The sequence below is a fragment of the Xyrauchen texanus genome, chromosome 12 (genome assembly GCF_025860055.1).
Source record: "Xyrauchen texanus isolate HMW12.3.18 chromosome 12, RBS_HiC_50CHRs, whole genome shotgun sequence".
Classification (NCBI taxonomy): Eukaryota; Metazoa; Chordata; class Actinopteri; order Cypriniformes; family Catostomidae; genus Xyrauchen; species Xyrauchen texanus.
In genome coordinates this window covers 9,454,355-9,478,791 of record NC_068287.1, presented here as the reverse complement: position 1 = coordinate 9,478,791, position 24,437 = coordinate 9,454,355, and the positions used below count along the sequence as shown (strand labels likewise).

General features: G+C 37.8%; 1 protein-coding gene across 3 annotated transcripts in view; it reads right to left on the bottom strand.

Annotated features, from left to right (window-relative positions):
- The window catches only part of LOC127653406 (growth arrest-specific protein 7-like), a 47,920-nt gene extending 23,697 nt beyond the window's left edge, over nucleotides 1-24,223 (bottom strand). For 2 of the 3 annotated variants that reach the window (XM_052140087.1, XM_052140086.1), the window contains exons 1-6: nucleotides 20,489-20,706; nucleotides 7,124-7,213; nucleotides 5,211-5,323; nucleotides 2,722-2,796; nucleotides 2,441-2,519; nucleotides 1,780-1,911 (exon numbers count right to left, since the gene is read on the bottom strand). In XM_052140087.1, the coding sequence (XP_051996047.1) occupies nucleotides 1,780-1,911; nucleotides 2,441-2,519; nucleotides 2,722-2,796; nucleotides 5,211-5,323; nucleotides 7,124-7,213; nucleotides 20,489-20,623 (624 nt within the window). In that variant the 5' untranslated portion in view covers nucleotides 20,624-20,706. Of the gene's footprint in view, nucleotides 1-1,779; nucleotides 1,912-2,440; nucleotides 2,520-2,721; nucleotides 2,797-5,210; nucleotides 5,324-7,123; nucleotides 7,214-20,488; nucleotides 20,707-24,052 lie in introns of those variants that run through there. The other variant, XM_052140088.1, reaches the window with a different exon arrangement.
- Between the last annotated feature and the right edge of the window lie 214 nt (nucleotides 24,224-24,437).

Genomic DNA, 24,437 nt, shown 5'->3' with positions numbered 1-24,437 from the left:
AGTCATTTTTGATCAAATTTAGACAGGCCCCATTTCCAGCAGTCATCACTCCAACACCTTATCCTTGAGTAATCATGCTAAATTGCTAATTTGGTGCTTCATTTGCCATTATAGCAAACACAGTTGAAAGCTATTTGGTTCATTAAATGAAGCTTAACAAGCTTCGAATTTGTGTTTTTTTTGTTTTAGTTGCCACAATATGAAATAGACTGGCATGTCTTAAGGTCAATATTAGGTCAAAAATGCCAAAAAAACAAACAAAAAAAACAGCTTTCTCCAGAAACTCGTCAGTCAATCATTGTATTGAGGAATGAAGGCTATACAATACTTTAAATTGCCAAATTTCATACAAAGTGTACACTACAGTCTTCAAAGACAAAGGACAACTGGCTCTAACAAGGACAGAAAGAGATGTGGAAGGCCAGATGTACAACTAAACAAGAGGATATGTACATCAGAGTCTCTAGTTTGAGAAATAGACGCCTCATGTGTCCTCAGCTGACAGCTTCATTGAATTCTACTCGCTCAACAGCAGTTTCATGTACAACAGTAAAGAGAAGACTCGGGGTGCAGAAAAAGCTACTTTTAAAATGAAAAAGAAAAGCTTAGAGTGGGCAAAGAAACACAGACATTAGACAACAAATATTTGGAAAAGAATGTTATGAATCTTAACCCATTTGAGGTTTTGTGAGATAAGCTAGACTGTAAGGTCTATGAGACTGTAAGGTCCATTTGGCAAGTGCTACAGGAAGTGTGGGGTGAAATGTCACCTAAGTATCTGGACAAACTGACAGCTAGAATGGCAAGGATCTGTAAAGCTGTCATTGCTGCACATGGAGGATTCTGATGTCTTCAGCAAAATGTGTACATTATTCCAAACTTTTGGCCTCCAGTGTATATACCATTTGAAACACTATGAGCAAAAATATGTTTTGAATAAAAGAATGACACAATAAATTTTTTATATGTTCATAAAAATATAAAATGCCCTCATAAACCTAAAAATGCCCCTAAAAATGATATCAATCGGGCCATTATTGGCATCTTTATGGAAAAGTTACTTTCTGACACTGCAGTAATGTACAGTACAAATATTTTACCGAGTAAGAGCTTTTCACTGCAAATCACAAGCAGTTTTGTGTGTGATGCATAATGATAGTCAGAATATTTTACATTGTCTTGCTATAATGTGATATAAGAAATTATTCTTTATTTATTAGTAGGCTAAGTCAATCATAGTTTCTGTTCTGTTGTTACTTGTTTTACAAATATGATTTTAATCTAATTAAAATGTTTGCACACTCTTTATTTGGTTGATACAGAAGTACGATGCGCAAGTGTTTTGAGCACTCTTTCTTATGTCCTTACTCTCAAATGGTGCTGAGAAGTCTGTGAATAATTTTTCTTGGTTCTTAAACATCAAAATGAACCAATTCGCAACAATGAATAAACATCCCCAGCGTAAGTTCATGCATTGCACTGCTGCCACATGATTGGCTGATAAGATGTACAGGCACCCGGTCCCAGATGTACGTGTACAGGTGTTCCTAATATAGTATTCAGTGAATAAATTACATTTATAATTATTTTAATAGTTATTACCTAAATGACCTTCATTTAGTGGCCTTTCGCAGTAAATATTGGAATGTGATTTATTACAATTAATTTGGTTAGTTTATCGATAAATCATATAAATTTGTAATTGATTGACAGCCCTAATTTAACACAAAATAAATTACGCACATCACACTTGATTTCAACACTGTAAAAAAGCCATACCTTCTCTACTGCAGCATACCGACTGACTAGCTGCTTCCTCAGGTCAGCGATGTGATGGTCGTATTTCTTCATGTCTTTTTTAAAGTTGTCTCCTCTGAAGTTCAGCAGTGGCTTCTCTACTTCACTCTGAAGCTAAGAGACAGAACCCTCGAAATCAATTAGGAAGACATTTATACTCAGACTGGGCCTAAAATTAGTTTTCTTAACTTTGGGCTGTATTTGGATCAGGTGCAAGTTTCCATATGGGTAAAGATTATGATGTTCTCTCTGAGAGAGGGAGAAAGGGGGGGTTGTCTCAGGAGGACAGTAAATCATATGTGATCTGAGGGAATAAGGCTGCAAAATCACCTCCATTTATCTGTAATTAATCACCCACCCTGGCACTAAATGGAGCATGCTTGTGCGAACGAGGGAAAGCAGAGCTGTGAAAAAAAGACAAATCACAGCAGACTGAGGGAAGCTGTGTAGCTCATTACATACAGGCAGCTAATTACATCTCTGAGGAGAAAGCTATTCAGCACAGCACCGAAATGAAATAAAGGCAGGATATTTATCTTCCAAGACAATGCTAGAGTTGGAACCAATAATTCAATCATATGTCATCCCGGCTGAATCTTATATCATCTCTATTGCGAAATACCATTATAGAGATTGTGCCCACCTTTGAAGAGAACTTAAGATGGACCTCGGCCTCATCAGCTAGACTCTTCTTAAGTTGAGCCCAAGCTTCTCCAAGAGTCCTACATCAAACCAGAACCCAGTTAGTATGGTTAAAAATATCCTTCCACAAAATGTTCATACACACTACTAGTCAAAAGTGTGAACTGTTAAATGTTTTGTTGACAAATATAAATTGTGCATTTGAATTTCTTTACAAAGCAAACATTTTCAATACTTCAATGCAAGTGTTAAACTTTATTGTAGTTTTGACTCATTGCATACCCTTCCTCTTGTGCTGCCATAGGGAACTGTGAGAGTTTGGAGAGGTTCTTGGCATACTCCTCTTCAATTTTTATCCTGAATTACAGTGAGCAACAAAAGATGGAGAGATAAAAGATAGATCCAGTTATGTAACATGATGCCACAGTAGTGGCTTGCTTGAGACCTCTGTTGAGACACTTAATGGTTTGAATCGAAAAGGACAAACCCAGCCAAACAAAAAAATTGAAATCTCTGACATTACCTAATAAAATGTAAATTATTCTGAACACATCCATGATGAACTAACATAGTACTTCTGCCACACAAGAACAAAACGGGAGGTGAAACAGAAAGCAGTCGAGATTAAACAGGAAAAAACAAATCCAGATTTTAAGATACGATGAACAAGATACGGTAAGAGCCTAATGTAGTGGAAAAATAACTAGGTTTGCATTTCCAGAAAGTAAAATCAGTGCTTGCAAGGCAGCACAAGAATAGTTTTAAAGCTTTATGTAAGCTTAAAGTTGCTGTAAGCCAGAGAAAAATTATTTAATCAGCCAATCAGAAGACTTTTATGTGCTTTCTGCCAGTCAATAATTTTACACGTTGTCATAGTGAAGTAGTTGAAGCGGTAAATTCAGGTTAAATATCATTTTCAGACTCAGTTGTCAGTTGAGAGCGCTGTTTTGCTACTTTTTGAGTACTACGGTGAGAAGGTGACAGTCTCAACACTATCTTTGGAGGGTGGTGTTTTGGAAAGAGGGGGCGTGTCTAATCTAATGACTCAGTCTCGTGGAAGTTCCAGAATGGCTAAAATCGCTTACAGCACCTTTGAGTTTTAAGCCCGTGCACACATGCAGCGTCTTCCAGCGACTAGATCTCATTCATTTTAAATCACTCTCATATGCAAAACATACATCTTTAAGAACAAGAAAACTGATTCTTTTTCAATATAGAATGACGTTTTAGAAATTGTTGGCAGTTAGTTTGATTCATAGATTTTGTACATTTATAGATCGTTCAACATCGGGTTAATGATTTAATACCCTGAGCGCTGATGTAGCTTATATAACAACACTCTCCACTGTAGAATATTCATTTTAGGCATAAAAAAACGAATTCCTTGGTTTTACTGGCAATATGTCTCATCTGTGATCATATTTTCAAAAGATATGTCCAGACATGAAGTCCACCAATAACGTCAGAGCAACAAGAGTAGGAGAGCCCACTGGCAACTTCATGTGTGAGGCTTTAGTCTTGGATTCGAGGTAAATTAAATACTGCATTAGAGACAGCAATGCCTGTTGTCATGCTGCTCAGCATTTTGTTTTCTGCAGGAGAAATTGTATAGACATTTTCTGGTAATTTTTTTTTCATGCATTTACAATGAATTAAGACTAGGGCTTTCAAACTTCAAGGATGCAACATCCTCAAAAAAGAATCATAAAAAGTAGTCTATATGACGATATCTTTGTGTGTGGAAATTATCAAAAATGTAAGTCCATATTAACTGAAAAATTATACTCAATATAATTTGTGAACAAATCATTCTTTTGAATCCAGTTCACAAAACTGGTTTGAATGATTCATTACCAAACATGACTTGTCCAGTTCTCACTGATTCAATGATCCGGTCACAGCTCTCTGGATATTAAGATTACAGTATCAGCAAATAATGACTTCAATTTCAGTCACACAAAGCATTTGAATGGCTTAAAAATACATTTATGATGCTTTTTGGCGTCCTTTTTGAACCTTGAAAGCCTCAGTCCCCATGCATTTTAAGTAAACAGCAAAGGTAGAGTAAACAATGACAAAATTAACATTTTGGGGAGAACTCATATGTAATGTAATATATAATAATAAACTGATAGACTCACAGCATTACAGAAATAAGGGTGAAATAGTTGAGGAATGGTATACTATTTGCAAACAGTCAGACACGTCTGTCAACAGGCTATGTGTAAAACATGAACCAATGCGACATTGAAATGTGTTATCAATTAGCACATGCCTCATTCTATGAATAGAATACACATGAGATCAGTAAAAGAAGCTGTTTCAAGCAATCAGTGATAGTTTAAAGTAATACATAAAGTAGATGATGTGTAATTTGTCAGGTTTACATTCTACATTCATGGTACTAAGGCTAACATGCTATACATGGCCATAATATGCAACGGAATTGTATATGTTATATGATAAAAATAACAAAGACATAGTCTTGGAAAATATCAGATATAGGTAAGTTTGCACCAGCTTGGCAACTCTGCACACAATTGTGTTCATGTTTTTCATTTCACTCACACAGTGAAGAAATCAACCGGAAATACATTTTGCAGTTAAAGTAGGTGGAGCAACGGGTCACATCTACAATGACATTGTGTTTGTGTAGACATTGTCATAGACCATTGACAGGCTTGGGAAGTAAGGGAATATTAGTAACTGTGTAACGTAATCAGGATACAAACAATGTGTAACTGTAATCGATTACACATTTTAATGCCCACCTTTCTCTGATGAACTCTGCCATTTCTTTCTGCGTATGCTTCCCCTTCAGCTGTTTCTGCAGCAGCACCTCGAACCCTGAAACTGTGGTCCCTTGAGGGTCCCTCTTATCAGCCTGCAGAAAATAAATACTTAATCACAAGGGGTGGACTAGGAAGTCAAATCAGCCCTGGATTTGAAAATAAAGGGGTGGAGGCACTTTGGGTTCGGCCCCATTCAGCCCCATTTCGCAGCTGACCCACCGGGAAAAGTCCCAGGTCTCCCTATGTCCAGTCCGCCCCTGTTATCACACATCACACATCAACAGCAACAGCCTGTCAACAACACGTGACAGTGGGCACATGTGTATGTGAGTCAGACTGTGGGTCTGCATGAATCAGAGTGTGTGAGGGGGTGTACACCCTTGCGGTGTAACTGTGAGTGTGGATTCGCATAAGGATGTCGAGCAGGGTATGACTAATGAAATGTGAGTGCGCCTGATGCAGTGTCTGTGTATGGCATGTTAATATAATATGCCTACATGTGTGTGTAGGTGTGACGGTTGCTGTTGTGCCGCTCCACACATGACAGATGTGTTGTAACCTCGGTACATGCTTGACTTGAGAAAAATTACAAAAAGGACATAATGCTCCTGTGTTGCACATTGATGTGATACACTGTGATAAATTGTTTGAAAACGATAGTAGACCAATTCAAAAAAGAATGTGACTATATTTTAACAATATATTTTCTAGAAGTTTACAGTGCTAAAAGGTCCCAACGTTGAAGAAACACTCATATAGTTACTATGGAATACTTCATTCTGATTGGTTGATTGCAGAATTCTGGGGTTAAATATTTTTGTATAACAGCCACTAAACTGTATAATTGACTTATGGCCAGGCAACTGATTTTAAAATGCTGTGCTAGTTTTACCTATTTCATATCACTTCATTGCACATAATAAAATTAATCTAATTCAAATCAATATTACAATATGTGCATTTATGTATTTATTTGCAAGCAGCCCTGTAATAAGCTAGATAATGCATCCGCCCACTACCACAATTTAAACCCGTTCAGAGTGACATCCTTACATATTCATCTCTATTACAATGGCGATATTTAGCCGTTTTTCTTTGCATATTTTTGGCCAACAGCACATATTTTTTAATCAGTCGCTGCATCATATTTGCCATTCTTGAAGTGAAGCTGTACCTGTCACAAAAACCTCAACATAATTTAGTTTCATTTAGTAGATTATTTTTGGCAATTTTATTTGCTCACATCATTTGATCAATTAAACTCTTGTCAGATAAAACTATCATTCAAGTTAAACCATGCACTATTCTGCAAAAAATTCAGCCAATTGTTTTTGGTATTTACCGCTTGTTACAATTGTTAAATTTGAACCCTGTGTGTATTATGAGTTTGTTCACAGGCAGTACGTTTACATGCATTTAATTTCATTCGACTAAAACAATATTTCGCCTTATTAAAGTGTCAAAACAATGTGTTAGTCCTTAATTTTTGCAAAGTTGGACTAAATGACCTAGATAACGTGATTGTAACTCCGCCTTCGTCCAGTATTTACGTGTTAATTGGACCACAATTGGCCTCTGCATTGAGCGCATGCTCCGAAAGGCAGGTGAAATGTGATGTATGTTTAACCCATCACATTTGATGTTCTTTAAATATCTGATGAAGCATTGTGTCATGTACAGTATATATGGAATGACAGATGAAGCACAACTAGGCAAAAACTGTAACTGTGCATGTGAAGATATTGAATTACTGAATTACTTCGGTACTACCAAGATACTTCCATCTATGAGATGGGGCCTGTTTGGTATGGTATTAAACCTTATTTTCTAGTATTATTACTCAACAACTGTGGTCAGGATGTCCATGGTTTATTGTCCTCTCTCGGTCTCACCCAGAAATAGTCGCAGTAGCTCCATTCATTGGGCTTGAGAAGCTGCTGCTCCGGCATAGACATGGGCACAGGGAAGGTGACGCAGTTGATCTGTGGTGAGATAAAAAAGAGAGAGATCATTTCACGGTGTGTGTGTGTGTGTGTGTGTGACAGAGCTGCTTTGAGTAAGACTCAAAAGAGAGAGAAATGAAAGGTTAGGACATATAGACTGTGACCTATTATACTGCTGGAGGATAGATGAGAGAAAGAGAAAAAATATTTTTGAAAGACATTATGCAGTCTGCATTGCATGCACAGTATGCATGTTTTCTGTATGCATGGAATACATGGGTGATCTACTACTTGAAATGTGTGCCAAAATGTGCAGTTTATAGCAGAGCACACTGTGTAAAATACAGTATCAGCTTCATTTAGTATACAAATGAATGTTCATTGTTGTATAATGCCAAATGTTTCACATACTATTGAAAAAATAGCATCATGTCTATAGTACAAGTAAAGGTTGAAGAAAATGTACTTTTCTTTTATTCACAAAGTGCATAACGGTCAAACAAAATTATTTTTATTGAACATTAATGAAGCAACATGATTTGCATGAAAAGAAATGATAAAAGAAGTCTGTTTTGATTAAAAATAACTTAACAATAATATTACATCATTTGAAAGCTGAGACTTTGTTGTGCCAGAAAACAAAACACAAAACTCGATATTGGTGTTATTTGCATAATTTGCTCGATGCTACTTTGATGCATTGCATAATTTTAAAGTTTTTAAAATAAATTCAGAATGAATTCATGAATGCAGTCAAACCTTGCGTTTCTTGAATTCAAGCAGATGGAGGCCCATAAAATCAAAATATGAAGACAGAAACTAATAATAAAATATATTTAAAAAACAAAAGTGGGACCCACATTATATTAGGTGGTCTTAACTACTATGTAATTAACATTTGATACAATGTACTTAATATGTACATACATGTAGTTGCATAGTAATTACATTTAAAGTACTTGCATTAAATTACATTTGTAGTTACATTATTAATTTTACCCCTAATCCTAACCCTACCCTTACTCCTAAACCCACCAGTACCTCAATCTCAGTAGCAATAAATGTGGGAATTTTGCAGAACAACATGTAGTTACACAGTAAATAGTCTTGTACATATGAAATGTTAGTACATAGTAGTTAAGTCCACTAAACATAAAGTGACCAATAAGTGAAAAGACCAATAATATTGCAGATTTTGATCCACTGAAATGGAAGCGTAAGCTGTAGTTCTGTCAAGGAGACTCGCTCGGTACACGTCATCGTTTCATTCAAAAATTTCCTTTTAACCAATCAATGTTCACCTCTCGTTTTAAAGGTCTGCCAGCAGCCAACCACTCTGCTGCCTTCAGGTGCCAACGTAGCAACCTCCCCACCACCACCAGCATTCTTCTTCTGACAGGGCTTAGGCTGCTCGCCCCTTCTGTGTTGCCCGGCAGGATTTGCCGGTTCACTCAAATTTTCACTGGACCGTCAGATGGGGGCTTATGCCAAAAGACTTTCCTTTATTATTTTACTGTGGATCAATACATTGTCATTCCCTTTATGCTATGCTGTTCTGGTGATTGATTTTATTATTTGAATATGATGTTATTATTTAAACATGAATGATAATTGCCCCTCATTTGTAACCTAAAGCCCCCTCTCTTCTAATTTGCTCTCAGCGCACCCTGGCATCTTTGAACCCCTTTGAGAACCCCTGGTGTAGATATAGTTCTTAAGTGGCTGATACTAAATTGCCCAAATATGTCCTTTCACTTATTCAAGAGTTTAAGAGTGCAACAGTACTCGACCACTTTTTCAGCCATGCTGGTTCCGGAAGTATTTTCCCCATTAATTTCTTCCATAGGGATCTCGTAAAATTCTTCATTAAAGAGTTGTAAGCCATGAACTAAACCAATCAGCTCTGAGGTGTATCACAACATTACAGACTTTGATTAGAAGCAAAAAAGACATTTGAAAACTGTGTTAACGTCTTTAATGAGGGTATAAACTATAATCCCAATGTAATCAAGTTTAAAACGATTGAAAAATATAAAACTATTGATTAAAAGTTGATTATAAGTATAAAAAATTTATCTTAATATTTGTTTCAAAATATTTAGAAATTTGCAAATATAAAAGTAGTTTGAAATTGTAGTTAGACCGATACGATCGTGTCACTCAAGGTGAGTCATGGAAGTGGGCGGTCACTGCAATGCTATTTTGGCGCACTTTGTTATCCGCAACTCCCTGATTGGTGGATCTTTTTCTGCTGGATCATGGGTAGTGTATTTCATCACCAGGGATTTCACTATAAACAATTTTTAAACAACGCATTTGAAATAATGCAGACTGATGGCCTCAAAAGAGGCATATCCCATCAATTAGTGCAGTGTTTCCCAACCACTGTGCCATGGCACACTAGAGATTCAGGATTGTCTAGTGTGCCTTGGAAAATTATCAAATTCCACAAAATAAATAAATGCATGAAAATACATTTTTCAGGGATCCAAACTCCTCACCTTTGAGAGAAATTCACAATTTTTAAACCATAATCTGTGAATTTTGTGATTGTGAAGAACTATGATTAATGTGTAAAAGTGAATGATATTTATAGGTGTTAAGGGTCAGCACTGCAGAATACATTGAAGTCTATGAAGTGACGTCACTTAACACCAAAGTGTTTTTCACACACAAGTTTTTGCTTCACCAATAATGTCTTTGAGAGTACTAAGCAACAATAAATATTTAAAAACTTTTTTGTGTGGAGGGCGATGTGGCGCTTGACGCTGGCATTGAACGGAGCGTTGACGCATCGACTCAAATCATGTGAAATGCGCTTTACAATGACGAAAGAACATTATTGAAACTCAAAATGATTATTATTGGTCTATTACTGTGGTCTTTTCTGAGAAGTCATGTTCAGCTGTTTAAATACTGTAGGAAAATGTTACCGTAGATCTGCTTTGTGTTTATAATTCTGAAGTCAGTAAATTTGTAGTCATGCAAGTTTTAATAAAGGAGAATAAGGACATTATTGATACTCATTAATATTATTTGACTATTATTATTGTCTATTAGGATGAAAAATAATGCTCAGATTTTAGGAAGTCTATAGATCTGCTTTGTTCTTTTAATGCTTAAACACTATGAATTCTCTTGGTAGATTTCGGTCGTGAATGACTCAAAATGATTCAATGACTCACTCATAGCATATAAGATGCTCATTTGTCTCCACATCTCCAGAAGGGGTCACTGAACTATTCATTTAAAAAAATTGAACAAATTTGTGAAACAGAAGCAAGCCTCACAAAAATACTCCTTATTTTGAAACTAATTCTGCACAATTGTAAACTTGAATAAACTTGAATCACTAAAATAGCTGTAATTGATGCTTTTAGCTTATTCTTTAAAAACAATATGCCCAGAAACTTTTTTCGTGGATGAGTGATTGTTGTACCTTTTTCGCCCCTCATGTGTTTGCATCCTTGTAATTTGTTTTGGCATTGCAAGATCAAATCTACAAATTAGAAAAGAAGCAAATGTGTTCTTTTACATTATCCAGTTAGTGCTCTTGCCACCTGTGACAACACACAGCGTAGCTTACCTATGTGATTTTTAAGACGGACAGAAAACATGGACAAGTTCTTGAAAAGGAAAAATATTGATGATGGTTATCCTATGTGGGATAGTGGCAGGGCTGGACTGATAATCTGGCATGCTGGGCATTTTCCCGGTGGGCCAACGCCATTTGGTGCTGATCAAGGGTGGAATGGCCATCGGGAGACCTGTGGGTCGGCTGCGAAACAGGCTGAATGGGCCTTGATAAGCAAAAATGAGCCGCCGTGTTATGCAGAACGGACCACAAAACGGCGCCGTGAAATGTTTTGTCTCAAAATATATGTGAACATTTCTGGGATTCCGACAACAATGAAAAAAAAGGAACGTTTTACTAAATTACCTTAAAGACCACATTTTGTCATTGTGTTTTGCAGTGCATAGTGACAAAAAGTTGTTGAGCCCTGTTATAACCTATTTTAAAGTATGCAGGATATGGTACACTAGTATTCCCAGAACATAGCCAGAGATTCTGTTACTACTAAAAAAACAACCAAAATTGTCAAGAGTAACTTTAATCCCATACCAGCACATACAGCAATGCAAACCTTGCACTGCTGGCTTTCCCTACCTCAGAGTGCAGTTCATGTATACACTCGTAAATTGTTTGAGTATACACTCTGGGAAAATTAGAAAATTTTGCCAAACAGGATGTGCTCCCTGCCATAGCCCTTCAGTGCACCACACATACAGACTCATGCTCAAAAATCAATAGGTTGTAAGCCTCAACCCCCTGTAGGCAGGATATTTAGCAAATATATGTTAATGGTAAAGATAGTTCACAAACTTGAAATACTATTTAACATGCTAATCTCGTTCTTTTTGTCCAACTTAGACAAGGTTGAAAAGTCTTATTTTAATTTGATAGTTCAACAGTCTGAGTCTTATTTTAATTTGATAGTTCAACAGTCTCAGAATATATTCCATTTGTGCCTGAATATGACAGGATATTTTTCTTTCTCAGTTTATTTGTAAAGGTTACAACTGAATTGTTACGTCAACATACTTTCCCACCTCAGGGCCGTAACCACTGTAGATATTGGGGGAGCACCATAAGGGAATTTGTGTCACCCAAATAAGGTTCAGGTTTGTGGTCAACAAAAATTGGTTTTTCAACCAATTCTTAAACTGGTAAATTTTTGCCCGAAATCCAAAATATATTGTTGCAGCCTTGCAAATATACCAATAGTTATCTATAGTAACTAACCCTTAAAATGTAATTTCATGACAATGATAATTAATGTCATTGCACCATTAATGACAGACTATCCTGTCATTAGCTTAGCAACATGCTAATGTGAAACCAGAGACTATTTAGCCCCGAGCACTTGTGTTAAAATGAATGGGAGAAATTTGAACGCCCACTATGGTGGATGTAGAAAAGGAAGTCCTGTCTTACTGGTGAAAGAGCCAATCAGCTCTATACAGACATCACCTGTAAGTCAACTTGAGAACTTGCATGTGCATTAGCTGGACCAACCAGGAAAATAGCGCTTTTTAGCGTGATCTCTGCTAAAGAAGCACAATACCACTTTTGTCAGATTTTACAGCTGATTTGAAATACACTCACTTAGCACTTTATTAGGAATTCCTGTACACCTTCTTATTAATGTGATTATATAATCAGCCAATCATTTGGCAGCAGTACAATGCATAAAATCATGCAGAAATGGGTCAGTTAATGTTAACAGCTTCAGTTAATGTTCACATCAACAATCAGAATAGGGAACAAAATGTATCTCAGTGATGTGGTCTTTTCTTATTCCATTACATAAGAGCTGCACTTTTATGCCACTTGTATTCATAGAAAATAGCTGCCTAAGAGCAATTTCAAGATGGCCGCCATGTGCACCGACTTACCTTGAAAGGGACTTTGATACAACTCTATAGAAATCTATTGTGAGTTGGGTTTGTTGTGAGATGAGCATTATTTGTGTGGTTGCGGCCTATGTAGAACAGTTGCAAATCAGCCACTTATTAGGTTCCATGTTGACTAGGATACTGCCTTAAAAGACAGATGCCTTGACAGTATGCAGCGAGGAAGCTCACAAGGTTTCAGGATGGACTAGAAGGCACAATGCTAATTGTGCAGACGTGTGGCCAAAGACACACAATTATGATCAAGGCATCGGATAATTGGATCGTACATGTGACTGCATATGATAAGACCATATGCAGTCACCCCAGACGCTTCCTAATCCTATGCTGTTTAAGGTGAATTACTCTTTCTGGCCTCGTCATATTGTTCATTTCATGCCTGGAAGATTGCTCTGATTGTCGCGGCCAATAGATTTTCCTTTACAGTGACACCACATCTATCACTCCTGTTGTTTATCCTTTCCTCTCATCCTACCCAAAATGAGCTCATTCATCAGATTCAGGCCCATCAACCCTCCCTTATAACTCCTCAGTGGAGTGATCTGCCCTTATCAGGAGCTTATTACAACCTCTGTCCACATGCATGAAATCCATGCAGCTTTCTCAGGGATTAGGGGCAAGTTCACTGCCTCTGAAGCTGTAACTTGAATCCCCAATGATTTTGCATCAGTGCAGGGTGGGATATAAGTCTAGATACTGCTGTCGATTGGTTTGAGGGCTAACTAAACTCCATCTTTCACCCATGGGGTAGGGTAGACATCTACATAGTGGATGGGCTTTGAAATTTTGAGTGAATTTCATACAGAACAGTTTTCTGTTTTAAGATTTCAATGAGCCAAATCCTGCACAGAGTATATATAATTGGTGTATGGCATTCCCTTTTGCCCCAGTGCTGGCCACCTTTCTGTGTTATAAACCAAAAATATTCTGGTTAGCTTTGCCCAGGTTTTGGCTGGTTAGCTTAGTCAGTAAGTCCCTGCTGGTAGATGATGTGACTACACCATTGTATGGGCACAATGTATCTTCCTCCACTGATTGGCATTTAACCCTTCTCTGTGGTAGATTTCTAAACAACTGTTTGGTTCCGGTCAAAAAAGACCCTGTAGAGTATAGAAGATATACAGCACCTCCAACAACCCTTTTGATTATAAACATAAACACTGACATAGGCTTCTTTTTCACATTAAACAAGCTTTTTCAAATAGCATTTCATCTGGAAAGAGTGCCACCTATAATGGTACTATTCTTTTACATGTTCAAACAAAGTAACCCCTACATTTTGACTAAGAATTTATCATTTGTGTTGATCAATTATCATAATTGTTTGAAACAAATACAGTGATCTTGCAAAAATTAATGAATGCCCTGGCAACCACCTAGCAAAACCTGAGTAATGCAACCGATTTGGCCATGGTGATGGCTGGGGAGCTGAGAGAAATATTTGAGCCAGGTAAAATTAACCATGGTTTTATTATAGTAATATTGTTGTAACCATGTTTTTGGTGGAAGCCATAGTTTTAATGCAATTAACCATTGTATTATTACAGTAATATGGTGTTAATATACTGCACTAACCATGTTTAATTTTTGTGGCAACTATGATTTTACCACAAAAAAAAACATGGTAATATCATGGTTACTTTAGTAAAACCATGGTTTATTTTTGTAAAGTAAGGTTAGGGTTAGGGGTTTAGAGGTTGGTGTAGGGTGTCTGTGGGACACTAAATAAACACACTGCAGCAATACTGTATGTATTTCATTAGGAGTGCAAATAGTATCTGCCACTATTTGCACAGGGGTGAAAATATAATTTATGACTATTTGCACTTAGCTCAAAGAAGATACTTTTTGTTGCTTTTTACACGGTGTAAATAACATGTATAAATTGCCTCTCCCTTGTTTTTAATTTAGTCATTGTTTAATTTTTATGGAGAATCCAATGACATTTTGACCAAATACAAGATTAAGATTTGTTTTACTGTTTTAATCTATTAAATGGGTAAAAAAAAAAATACCCAAACACAACAGGAAGCTAGAGGTATTTTGACATACACATTATTCTGAAATACATTTCTTTGCAAGAAACCTAAAAATTGCAAAATGTTCATTGTACTGCAGTAAATGTTTCACCAGTGACTGTTTTTAAAAGGGCTCTAAACAGAGTGAAATAGAATTGTGTTTTTCCATCTCTGATGCAAGAATCTTTAATATAGAGTTCGAGAAATGAATTCTGGAACCGAGTGCCTATGAAGAAAAGATGGCAGCATCCTAGTTGCATAATTTTTAGGGCCATCTTTGCACAGCAGAGGAAGCCACATCTTAAGCAGAATATATACCAAGAAATTGGGCATTTACACAAATGCTTTTATGCGGCATGGCATACACTTTTGCACATTAACCCTCACAATTGGTGGGAAAACAATGTATCATGCACACACAAGTTAAATGTTGATTCACAGCTGGCAGTAAATCAAATGCAAGAACTGACTGGCAAAGTTTGTAGACCACCAGATTTAAACTTATCAAAATGCCAGAAATCCAGAGAGATGAAAAGAAAAGTTTTCATAATAAAATGAAAATTCACTATATCAGCCCTGCTCAAGGCAGCATTAAAAAAAACCTTCCTGAACCTTGTTTAATTTGGGAAAATCTGGGATATCAAACTCTGAAAAGCTTATTTATCTAGTCATTTTAATGTATCTGCGGCCGACATGGAAATCAAAGAATGAAATGTTCTATTTTGTATATTAAACCCATAAACAGAGCAGTGATAACTTTTTGTCAGGAGTTTACAAACAAACTACAACACTGACAAACAATTTACAAATAACCATTCCAATGCATGTGTGAGTGTGAATGCCTATGTAGGGAAAGGTTAAAAGAGGACGTATTCTTTGTTTGGGTAAGCAGAATGACTGTGCCCAGCATTATCTGGCACCAGCCGATGAACCTGCTGCCCCACTCCATTTAATGGCCGTAATGAACACTGCTGGTGGAAACCTGCCATTTCTGCTGAACAGCGGCAAATATCGCAGACCTAATGATAGCATGCAGCATACATGAGAGACACAAAAGAATCAGGCAAGCAAACAAATAAATCTACAAAACACCAATGCAGTCAGCAGGTTTCTACTCCAACAAATACACACACAGAGAGATCTCAACCATTGCTCAGACTGTCGGGTGCTCTGCCTCTGTTGCTAAGCGACAAATTGCTTTTCCTATAAGGGCATTCTGTTCCCTACTACAAAACAATATTTGTGCTACTCTTATAATAAAAACCATTACCATTGCTAAGTGCAAGTTTTCGTGAACAAATAACGCTAAAAATCTCCATATATTTCTGGACTGTATGTATTTTTAATTCAGTTGTTAAAATGTTGCTTGTGAAACGCTGCCACTACAACCGGCTGCTGACAGCTACCTATTATTTCAAACGCAGTAAAGTACATCAGGAAAGAGCGCAAGCCTGAATCAGTCAGCCAAACTGGCATGCTTTTGGTTCCACATAAATAATACTCAAGGGTTAGCAAAAGGTGAAAGCTTCCCAGCCAGCCTTTCAAACACCCAACAAGAACACACTATTGATTCAGTGTTTCTCCGATTCAATGGTTGTCATGGAGAAGTGCTTGTGTGCTTCATGAGAGAGCTAAAAAATACCCTGTAATATATACAGAAATCTATATGTGCATTACACTTTCAGTAATGTGCTATGTAATATTGATATTATATAGTGCATTTTTAGCAAAATGCACAAAAGAGCTATGGCAGTACCATGTTTCAGCGATGGCATCAGATGTTAAAACTAATGGTCGAGTGATATGGGTTTATTTAATGTCTTATAAAGATATCTAGAGAGCAGGGTGGCCAATGGCTGATATAGGGGATACTGGGGCTGGGTGTCACATGGGTCTATATAATGTTAAGATTTGGAATCAAATGTCCAATTGCGCAAATTAACGTTTTCTCTAGCAAACACCTAATTCATAACACTAATTCAAAAAACTAATTTTTGTGAATTTTACCCTCCAAAGTGCATTTTCACTAACATCATCCTATTTTAAACTCTGCGACTGGCAAGAGCCAACTCCAAATATCCATCCTCATCATCCTTGACTTGTCTGCTGCTTTCGACACTGTGAACCACAAGATTCTCCTATCCACCCTTTCTGACCTGGGCATCACAGGAACTGCTCTTGGATGGGTTGAATCATACCTCATTGGCAGATCCTTTAAGGTCTCCTGGAGAGGAGAGGTGTCCAAGTCACCCCAGCTGACCACTGGTGTTCCTCAAGGTTCAGTGCTTGGACCCCTACTCTTCTCGATATACACAACATCACTCTGGCCGATCATTAAGGCACATGGCCTTTCCTACCACTGCTATGCAGACGACACGTAGCTCTAGCTGTCGTTCCAGCCTAATAACCTTATTGTCTCAGCTCGTATCTCTGCCTACTTCTCTGACATTTCGGTCTGAATAAAGAAACGCCACCTTCAGCTCAACCTTGCCAAGACAGAACTCCTTGTGATCCCAGCCAACCCCATCTATTGACCACAACCTCACTATTCACCTTGGTTCAACTTCACTAACACCAACCAGAACAGCTCGGACCTTGGGAGTGGTGGTAGATAACCGGCTTAATTTTATCACTGGTCTTGCAGATTAACACTCCACAAGGAAAATCAGAACTTTTTTGTCTGAATCTGCTGCACAGCTCCTGGTCAAAGCTCTGTTTATTTCGAGACTGGACTACTGTAATTCTTTGTTGGCTGGCCTCCCAGCTAACACAATTAAGCCACTGAAGATGGCTCAGAATGAAGCAGCACGTCTGGTCTTCAGTCAGCCAAAAAGGGCTCATGTCACACTACTCTTAATTTCAATTAACTGCCAACCTGTAGCTGTCCACGTCAAATTCAAGCTTTGACTATGGCCTTCAGGACAGCAAATGGAACCGCACCCTCTTACTTCAATTCACTTCTCCAGGTCTATGCTCCAACTCACTCACTGCAATGTATGAAAAAGTGGCACCTGATGGTCCCATTACAAAGAGGCTAAAAATCTATTTCACGATCTTTCACTTTCTCTGTTGCACAGATGTGTAATGAGCTTCCAACATCCACACAATCTGTTGATACCACCTTAACATTCAAGAACCAGTTGAAAGCACATCTGTTCCAAGAGCACTTAACCAATCCACACTAATTGCACTTACTATTGAACTTAACTTGCACTTACTGTACACGCACACACACACAAATATTTCTGTTTCTTATTTCTGCTCTAGCATACTACTCCAGTCATCTTGAGAGCTTGGCAGTACAACACTGTAGATATTGTTATTTATTATTATTTTAACTCAAAAGACTAAAACTTTTTTAATAAAAAAATGTTAAAAATTTTTACTGTCCATTGATAAAGCTGTTGGTAGTTTTTGGAACAGGTGGAACCAGTTCTGTTAATCGTCAACGTTATTGGCCAATGCCAATAATAATTTGACCAAATATTGGCTGATTAATCGGACTGGCTGATACAGTATTGGTCTATCAGCATATAAATAATCTGCCATACTATTTTGATTTACAGTACTTACAGTATTTTATAAATACAATACTATGGTGCAAATGTACTCTTAAATTGCAGTACTGCAAGGTACACAACATGGTAGTGCAAAAATATTTTATGGTAATATCATTTATAATGGAGATTATATAATATTTATGGCTTCCAACCAAACAGAATTCCTTTGTTAGGAGGTATAACACTTATTATTACATTGCTCTCTTATTACACGCTTATTGTTTAATTGTAGAATTATGAGGTCAAATATTTTTCTATAATGACTGCTTAACCATATACAGTACTTGACCGTTGTCTCAGGCAACCAATTGTCTACATAGCTGTGATAGTTTCATGTCACTCATATCACTCTGCAGTCTCTTTCTTCTAAAATAATACAATTTTGATTTCAATTTAAATAAAGATTTAATGTCAATTAATTTATTTATCTGTTAAGTCTGCTTCGCACTGGCACCCTGATCAGCCTCTGGTCACCCTATTGGGTTGATTTTTTGTGATAATGGCCAACCATCTGTGCACTATCCCTTACTTAACACATGCATCACATATGCATACTAGAGTAGTCTAGTCTGGCTACACCAGCAACCAAAACTTCAGTATAATAAATACACTGCGTACTGCCTCTCTGTAATGAAAAACAATGAAAGGCTGAATGACAGCGTTCTTTAATTTCTCAGATCTCTGTCTTTTTTATTCTCTCTTTGTGTGTGTCTTTTTTTTTTTTTTATTTCAACACCCATTAGTCTATACTATTGTCACCATGGAAACTGGACTAGCCACGTCTTCCCATGTTCTCTAGGCTTCTTTATTTCCCTCTCTCTGGTGGGCGGTCTTTCTCCTCTGACGGACAAATATTCTGCCCTATACCACACCAGAATCTCCGGTGCACCCCATACTACAGCATCCTTGCATCTCTCTCACACTACATGTTACATAACACTAACCAAAACAAGCCTGCTATAAATGTTCATGTAAATATACGGAGTGACCAATCAATGCAATCATAGGCACTAATTAGCTAAAACAATCAGCAGGTTTTCATTAATTAGAGCTGTCTATCCAACATATTGCCCAACCAAATTTTAACACCCTTCTACATGTTCTCAATGTAGATGTTATGGCTTTTTCTAAAGCAAGAGAAAATCAGAGAGGACTTCTTGCCCAAGTGTTCTCTGGTGTTAACACATCTGTGATAAGTATTGCAAGGTGACCTGTATTGCCATGCGGCTGCAACATCTGACACTCTTCGGGCTGCTTTATGAGGCATAGCTGCTTTTCTTTGCAGCATTTTTACTCAGGCAACATCTCTCGAAATTGTTGACTTCCAAGGAAACCAAAAGCGTACCCCATGAAGCCTCACGCTAGGCGTGTTTTGCGATGTTTCCAGGTTAAGCTGGATCAAAGCCAGGTTCAAAGACAGCTGCAAAGCCACGTCTCTGCACTTACGTCGCATACATAATTTGAAAATAACTAGCGATTCCCGCTGGCTTATCCAAGCATCAGCCATGTCAGATAACAGCGCATTTGGGTCTCCGCACAGCTTGCGTTGGCATTCAAAATACTCTTTTCTCAGTGCGGCTGGCACGATGTCTCATGCTGGTCAACAGCTTTTGGAAGATCAAGAGCTTTCTTGGAAAAAGGGAACGTGTTAGTGTTGTGAAGTGTATGCAAGAATGCCGAAAGCATAGACGATAATGAAAAGTGACAACAAAAACTCAGTTGACTTTTGTGCCACTACATTTTATTCCATTCAGTCTCATCTAAAGCACTTCCCAGGAGTCCAATCATAGCAATTAGATCTTGGAATAATTTTTTCAATCCATGCTTGCATGGTGAATCCTTTAAAACATGCAATTGCAAAACAGTAGTGATGTAATCTACAAGTCATAGTGTATCTTCACACTACATCTCTTTGAAGTACACACAAACTTCCAACATCAGTCATAAAACACAAACCCACACACACTGTCAGATCAGAGAAGAGAGTGGCACAAAACATGAACAGATGTTTCACATCTGCGAAACACTTCGGGGAAAAATCCAGACCACTGATTTAGAATCCCAGGGGTCAGTACTGCAAAACTCTAACATCCTGGCTCATTCTAATTGACATAATCATTAATGAAAATCAAACCGATGACTGATGCATTGAGAGCATGTAGATCTATACGTCGCTGTCAGTGGATGGAGATCCTTCATTAGACAGCAGCTCTATATTATGTGTGTGAATGAGTGCATTGTAAGCAGTTGACAATACTCACAGTGATTTTGGTCTCCTTGATTTCCTTCTCCTTATTCTGCCTCCTGGCTGGGGAGGTGGACCCGGGACTCTGAGGGGAGAGACAAGAGGCATCATCAAAACTGGCCTCGGCATCAAAGCTTTCCTCCATCTCCATGACTTCGTGCCTCCTCTTTCCTTTCTTTCTCTTTCTGCCTCACTCTTTCTGCACTTTCACGCGCTCTTCTGCTCAACTCCTGCACACAGTCTGACTGTCTAGCTCTGTTGCTGTGGCAAACGATGCAGAGTAGAGTGTGTGGTGGGGGGTTGCTCGGGGGGAGGGGGTCGTGGAAGCGTGACGGTGTGAGCGAGAGAGAAAAAAGAGATTAGGTGAGATACACAAGACTTCCAGAATATTTAAGAGGGCACACATTCAACAGACAAGAGGGTGAGTCTCGTGGAAACTGTCAAGAATGTGTCTGGGTCATTTTTCAGTCCAAAATATAGAGGATACAAAAATAGGAAAATGTAATTTGCATAAAAAAAATTAAGCCTATTTTTAGTGCCATTAAGTTGGATGGAGCACAGCTTGGAATGCAGGGGTATCGAGACGTGTTTTTGTAAGTTTTAAACTACGTTTAACTTCACAAAAGTGCTGTTTATGATGCGATGCAATGAATTCAAAAGCAAAATGTTTATGTTTAATGAAATGGAAATAAACAATACTGTATATCGCCTTCTAAAGCCACATTTGTATTGTCTTATCAGTGCTTTTCTCATCAGCCACTATAATGTAATGCCTTTTAATTCATTATCTGAATGATTATATTTATGAAATAATATATGTCTAATTATTTAATCATTACATATTGAATTATTTGTATTTGGGGGCCTTTCGCTGCAAATACTGATGTGTGTGATTAATTGTGAATAATTCGATTAATCTGCTTATCATTTATTTATCTTAATTAAAAAAATTACTTGATTGAAAGCCCTAATTCATTCTAATTGTAAAGTACAATTCTAAGCACACTTCATGGTATTTGTTGTAAATTCATGTTTATTTATTTTATTAATTGTGAGCAAATAGTATGATTTTCATTCACGTATTATAGTAGCCCCTTTTGCACATACAACCAGGTAAAAAATCCTAAAACCGAAAAATCGTTGGATTGTCTTTATTGGAAAATGTAGCACAAATGTGTGATGGGGGGGTTTGCAGCATGAAGCATTTACATGTTTCCATTGATCACGGTATAAATATTGGGAGGGGGGGTTGTTTGACAGAAAAGACCTCAACACGTCTGCTAAAAGCCGGAAATGTGGGCTTTTACTTTGAAAACATGGAGGGCATGATTTTGTAGTTGAACGTATCCGGTTGGTAATGTGGTGTTTTGTTTAGTTTTTCCAGTTTTTTGGCGAATGTTTTAATTTAATGCGTACACCGCATGCAACGACTTCAAATGAGACTATTGAACTACACTACAGAGAAATGTTGTTGCTAACTTCTGAAGGCGGAGACGTTATCTGCGGCTGAAAAGCACAGTAGTATACAGAAGTCTGTGGGTTCATGGGATCATCAGAGAATACATGGGGAATCGCTAACTGTTCCTTTCAGTTTTTGGGATATTTCTTCATCTGCTCTAGATTTACTATCTGGCCAGTTTGTTGACATTTTTTTTTTTTTTGTGTAATCTCCATCAGAATATTCTAACGTCAGCGCAACCCGACCTCGTACCGAAAACAGTAATCTAATGGCTCTGTTAACACATACCATCAGTATGGAAATGTATTAGGCAATAATACAACTTTGCATTAAGGAAAATTGCTAAGGAAAGTTTACCATTATTTTCAAAATGGTTTTGTTCAAACATGACCTCTAACCTGGAAATTGTAGGTTATTTTCTGGAAAAGGCTGCATATTTGAATGCGACTAGTACTAAGAATTAGGATGGTGTGCTTTTCCTTTTATTTATGGCAAGTACTTTTTGTCACCAACTAATTGAGGGGAGAAATAATATGCAGGCATTTCTTCATGAAATTCACCCAAGAAGACACGAAGACCAAAGCAGACAGATGGAAATACAAAAGGCAAAGAGTGTGTCTGTCATAAGAGTTGTATACGCATAAGAGAGATTAATTTCTGAAAAATGGCAGAGAAAAAGTAAACATTGACGGGACAAATACTCTGCTAATATTCTCTGACAGTGTTTCCTTGACTACCATTCAGCAGCACAGCAACAATAGCAGCACGAAAAATACAACGTGACAACTGTAGTCCGATGATTCGTCTTAGTTGGTTCATCTGAATCGACACCGCAAAAAATAAAGAGCAACCTGCTGATCAAATGACTGTCAACTGAGCCGGGGTTTGATCTACAGCACAAAACATACAGCAGGACCAGTGTAGCAAGATTTCCAAACAAATGACACTTATAAGTCGGTTCTTTTGAATCAAAACCACAAAACAAAAAGAGCTACCTCCCAAAGAATGACTCTTCTGAGCCCGTTTTTCTTTTTTTACTGAATGAAAAACGGACTGAGCCGTCATTCACTCACATCTGTCTTGAAATGAACCAAGGACTGTTTCTGTCTTAATTAGCCTACTGGATGTTTGTTAATATGACAATTCGTAGGTAAAGATACAAATTAGCTTTGGTGTTATTAGTGGTATTTTATAAAAATGTATTCAATGAATAAAATATCTATGATATTTTGATCACATTATTTGGTAACAGGCTGCTGAGGGCAGTAAATACAATAAGAACTGCATTCTTTATTTCAAAATATTTCTCCCTCAGAAGTACCTTCCAGGTGTGTGAGGTTTATTTATTGATTGATTCCTCAAAAATTTTAAATGGAGCCATTTAGAAAACAGAATTGTTCGGTGGAATTGGAATTGGAACTGGAATTGTTAAATTACTTACAATTCCCAACCCTAAATAATTTAAAGTTAAAGTGTAAAGTCTTTAAAAAAAACAGCAGAGAAAAGAGTGTTGAAATGAGAGGACATGATTTAATTAAAATGCACCACACCCCTTTCTTCCTCCAAAGCAAGCGTATGTTTGAGCGTAGAGGAGGAGTGAGAGGAAGGAGGGGTGAAATGGGCGTGCGATGAGCACTAAGGGGCTGATTATCATTATCATTGGAGGTAAGCTGCAAACAACAGCATGGTGTCAGGAGAGACAAACGACATGACCTGCAAAAACAAAGCCATTTCTCACAGCGTGTGAGTGTATGTGTGTGCTGATATGAGCTTATCATTTAGGAACCGGGGGATGCTTTGATGTATCTGCATTCATTTTGCATCAATGTTAGTGCATGGAGAGAGATATGAGAGTGTGTGTATGTGTGTACTGCATCACCATCCTTGTGAAAGTAGGTGTTAGAGACTGTGGTTCTTGCGAGTAGTGTATGTATAGCAAACATTTCCCAGCAATCAAGCAAAATACACCACTCAGTGCAGACGATTACTTTTAAGACATCACTTTGCCTCCCATTCTTTCAATAAAAAATATTGTCATTACATGGCCAAATAATCAGCATGCACAGCACTCCGTACAACGAGAAGTCAATGGCGATGCACAAACACACTTTTCTCTCTCACCGTCTTGCAGAACATGGCAGTGCTGGTCCAGAACCTGCCGTTCGGTTCCTCGCTGTTCACCCGATTCTGATCGGTAAATGTTCTGTACCCCAGACTCTTTCTTTCGTCCTCTCTGTCTAAACCTTCCCAGCTCCGCTTAAATCCAACACCTTACCAATCCTGGCCCAAGTTCAAAGTCTAACCGTGTATGAGGATCCAGCACTGGGCTGCCCATATGGCCTACTCCTTGCCGCTCCCATTTGCTGATGGCATGAGCTGCCCTTGTCTGACTGCTAGTCAGTCACGTGGGCAGCAGAGGGTTTTACTTGGCCCTGCTTTACCATTTCCTTTAACTGTTACTGTCCCCAGATTGCAGAAGATAGTACAAAATCTACTGACTCACACG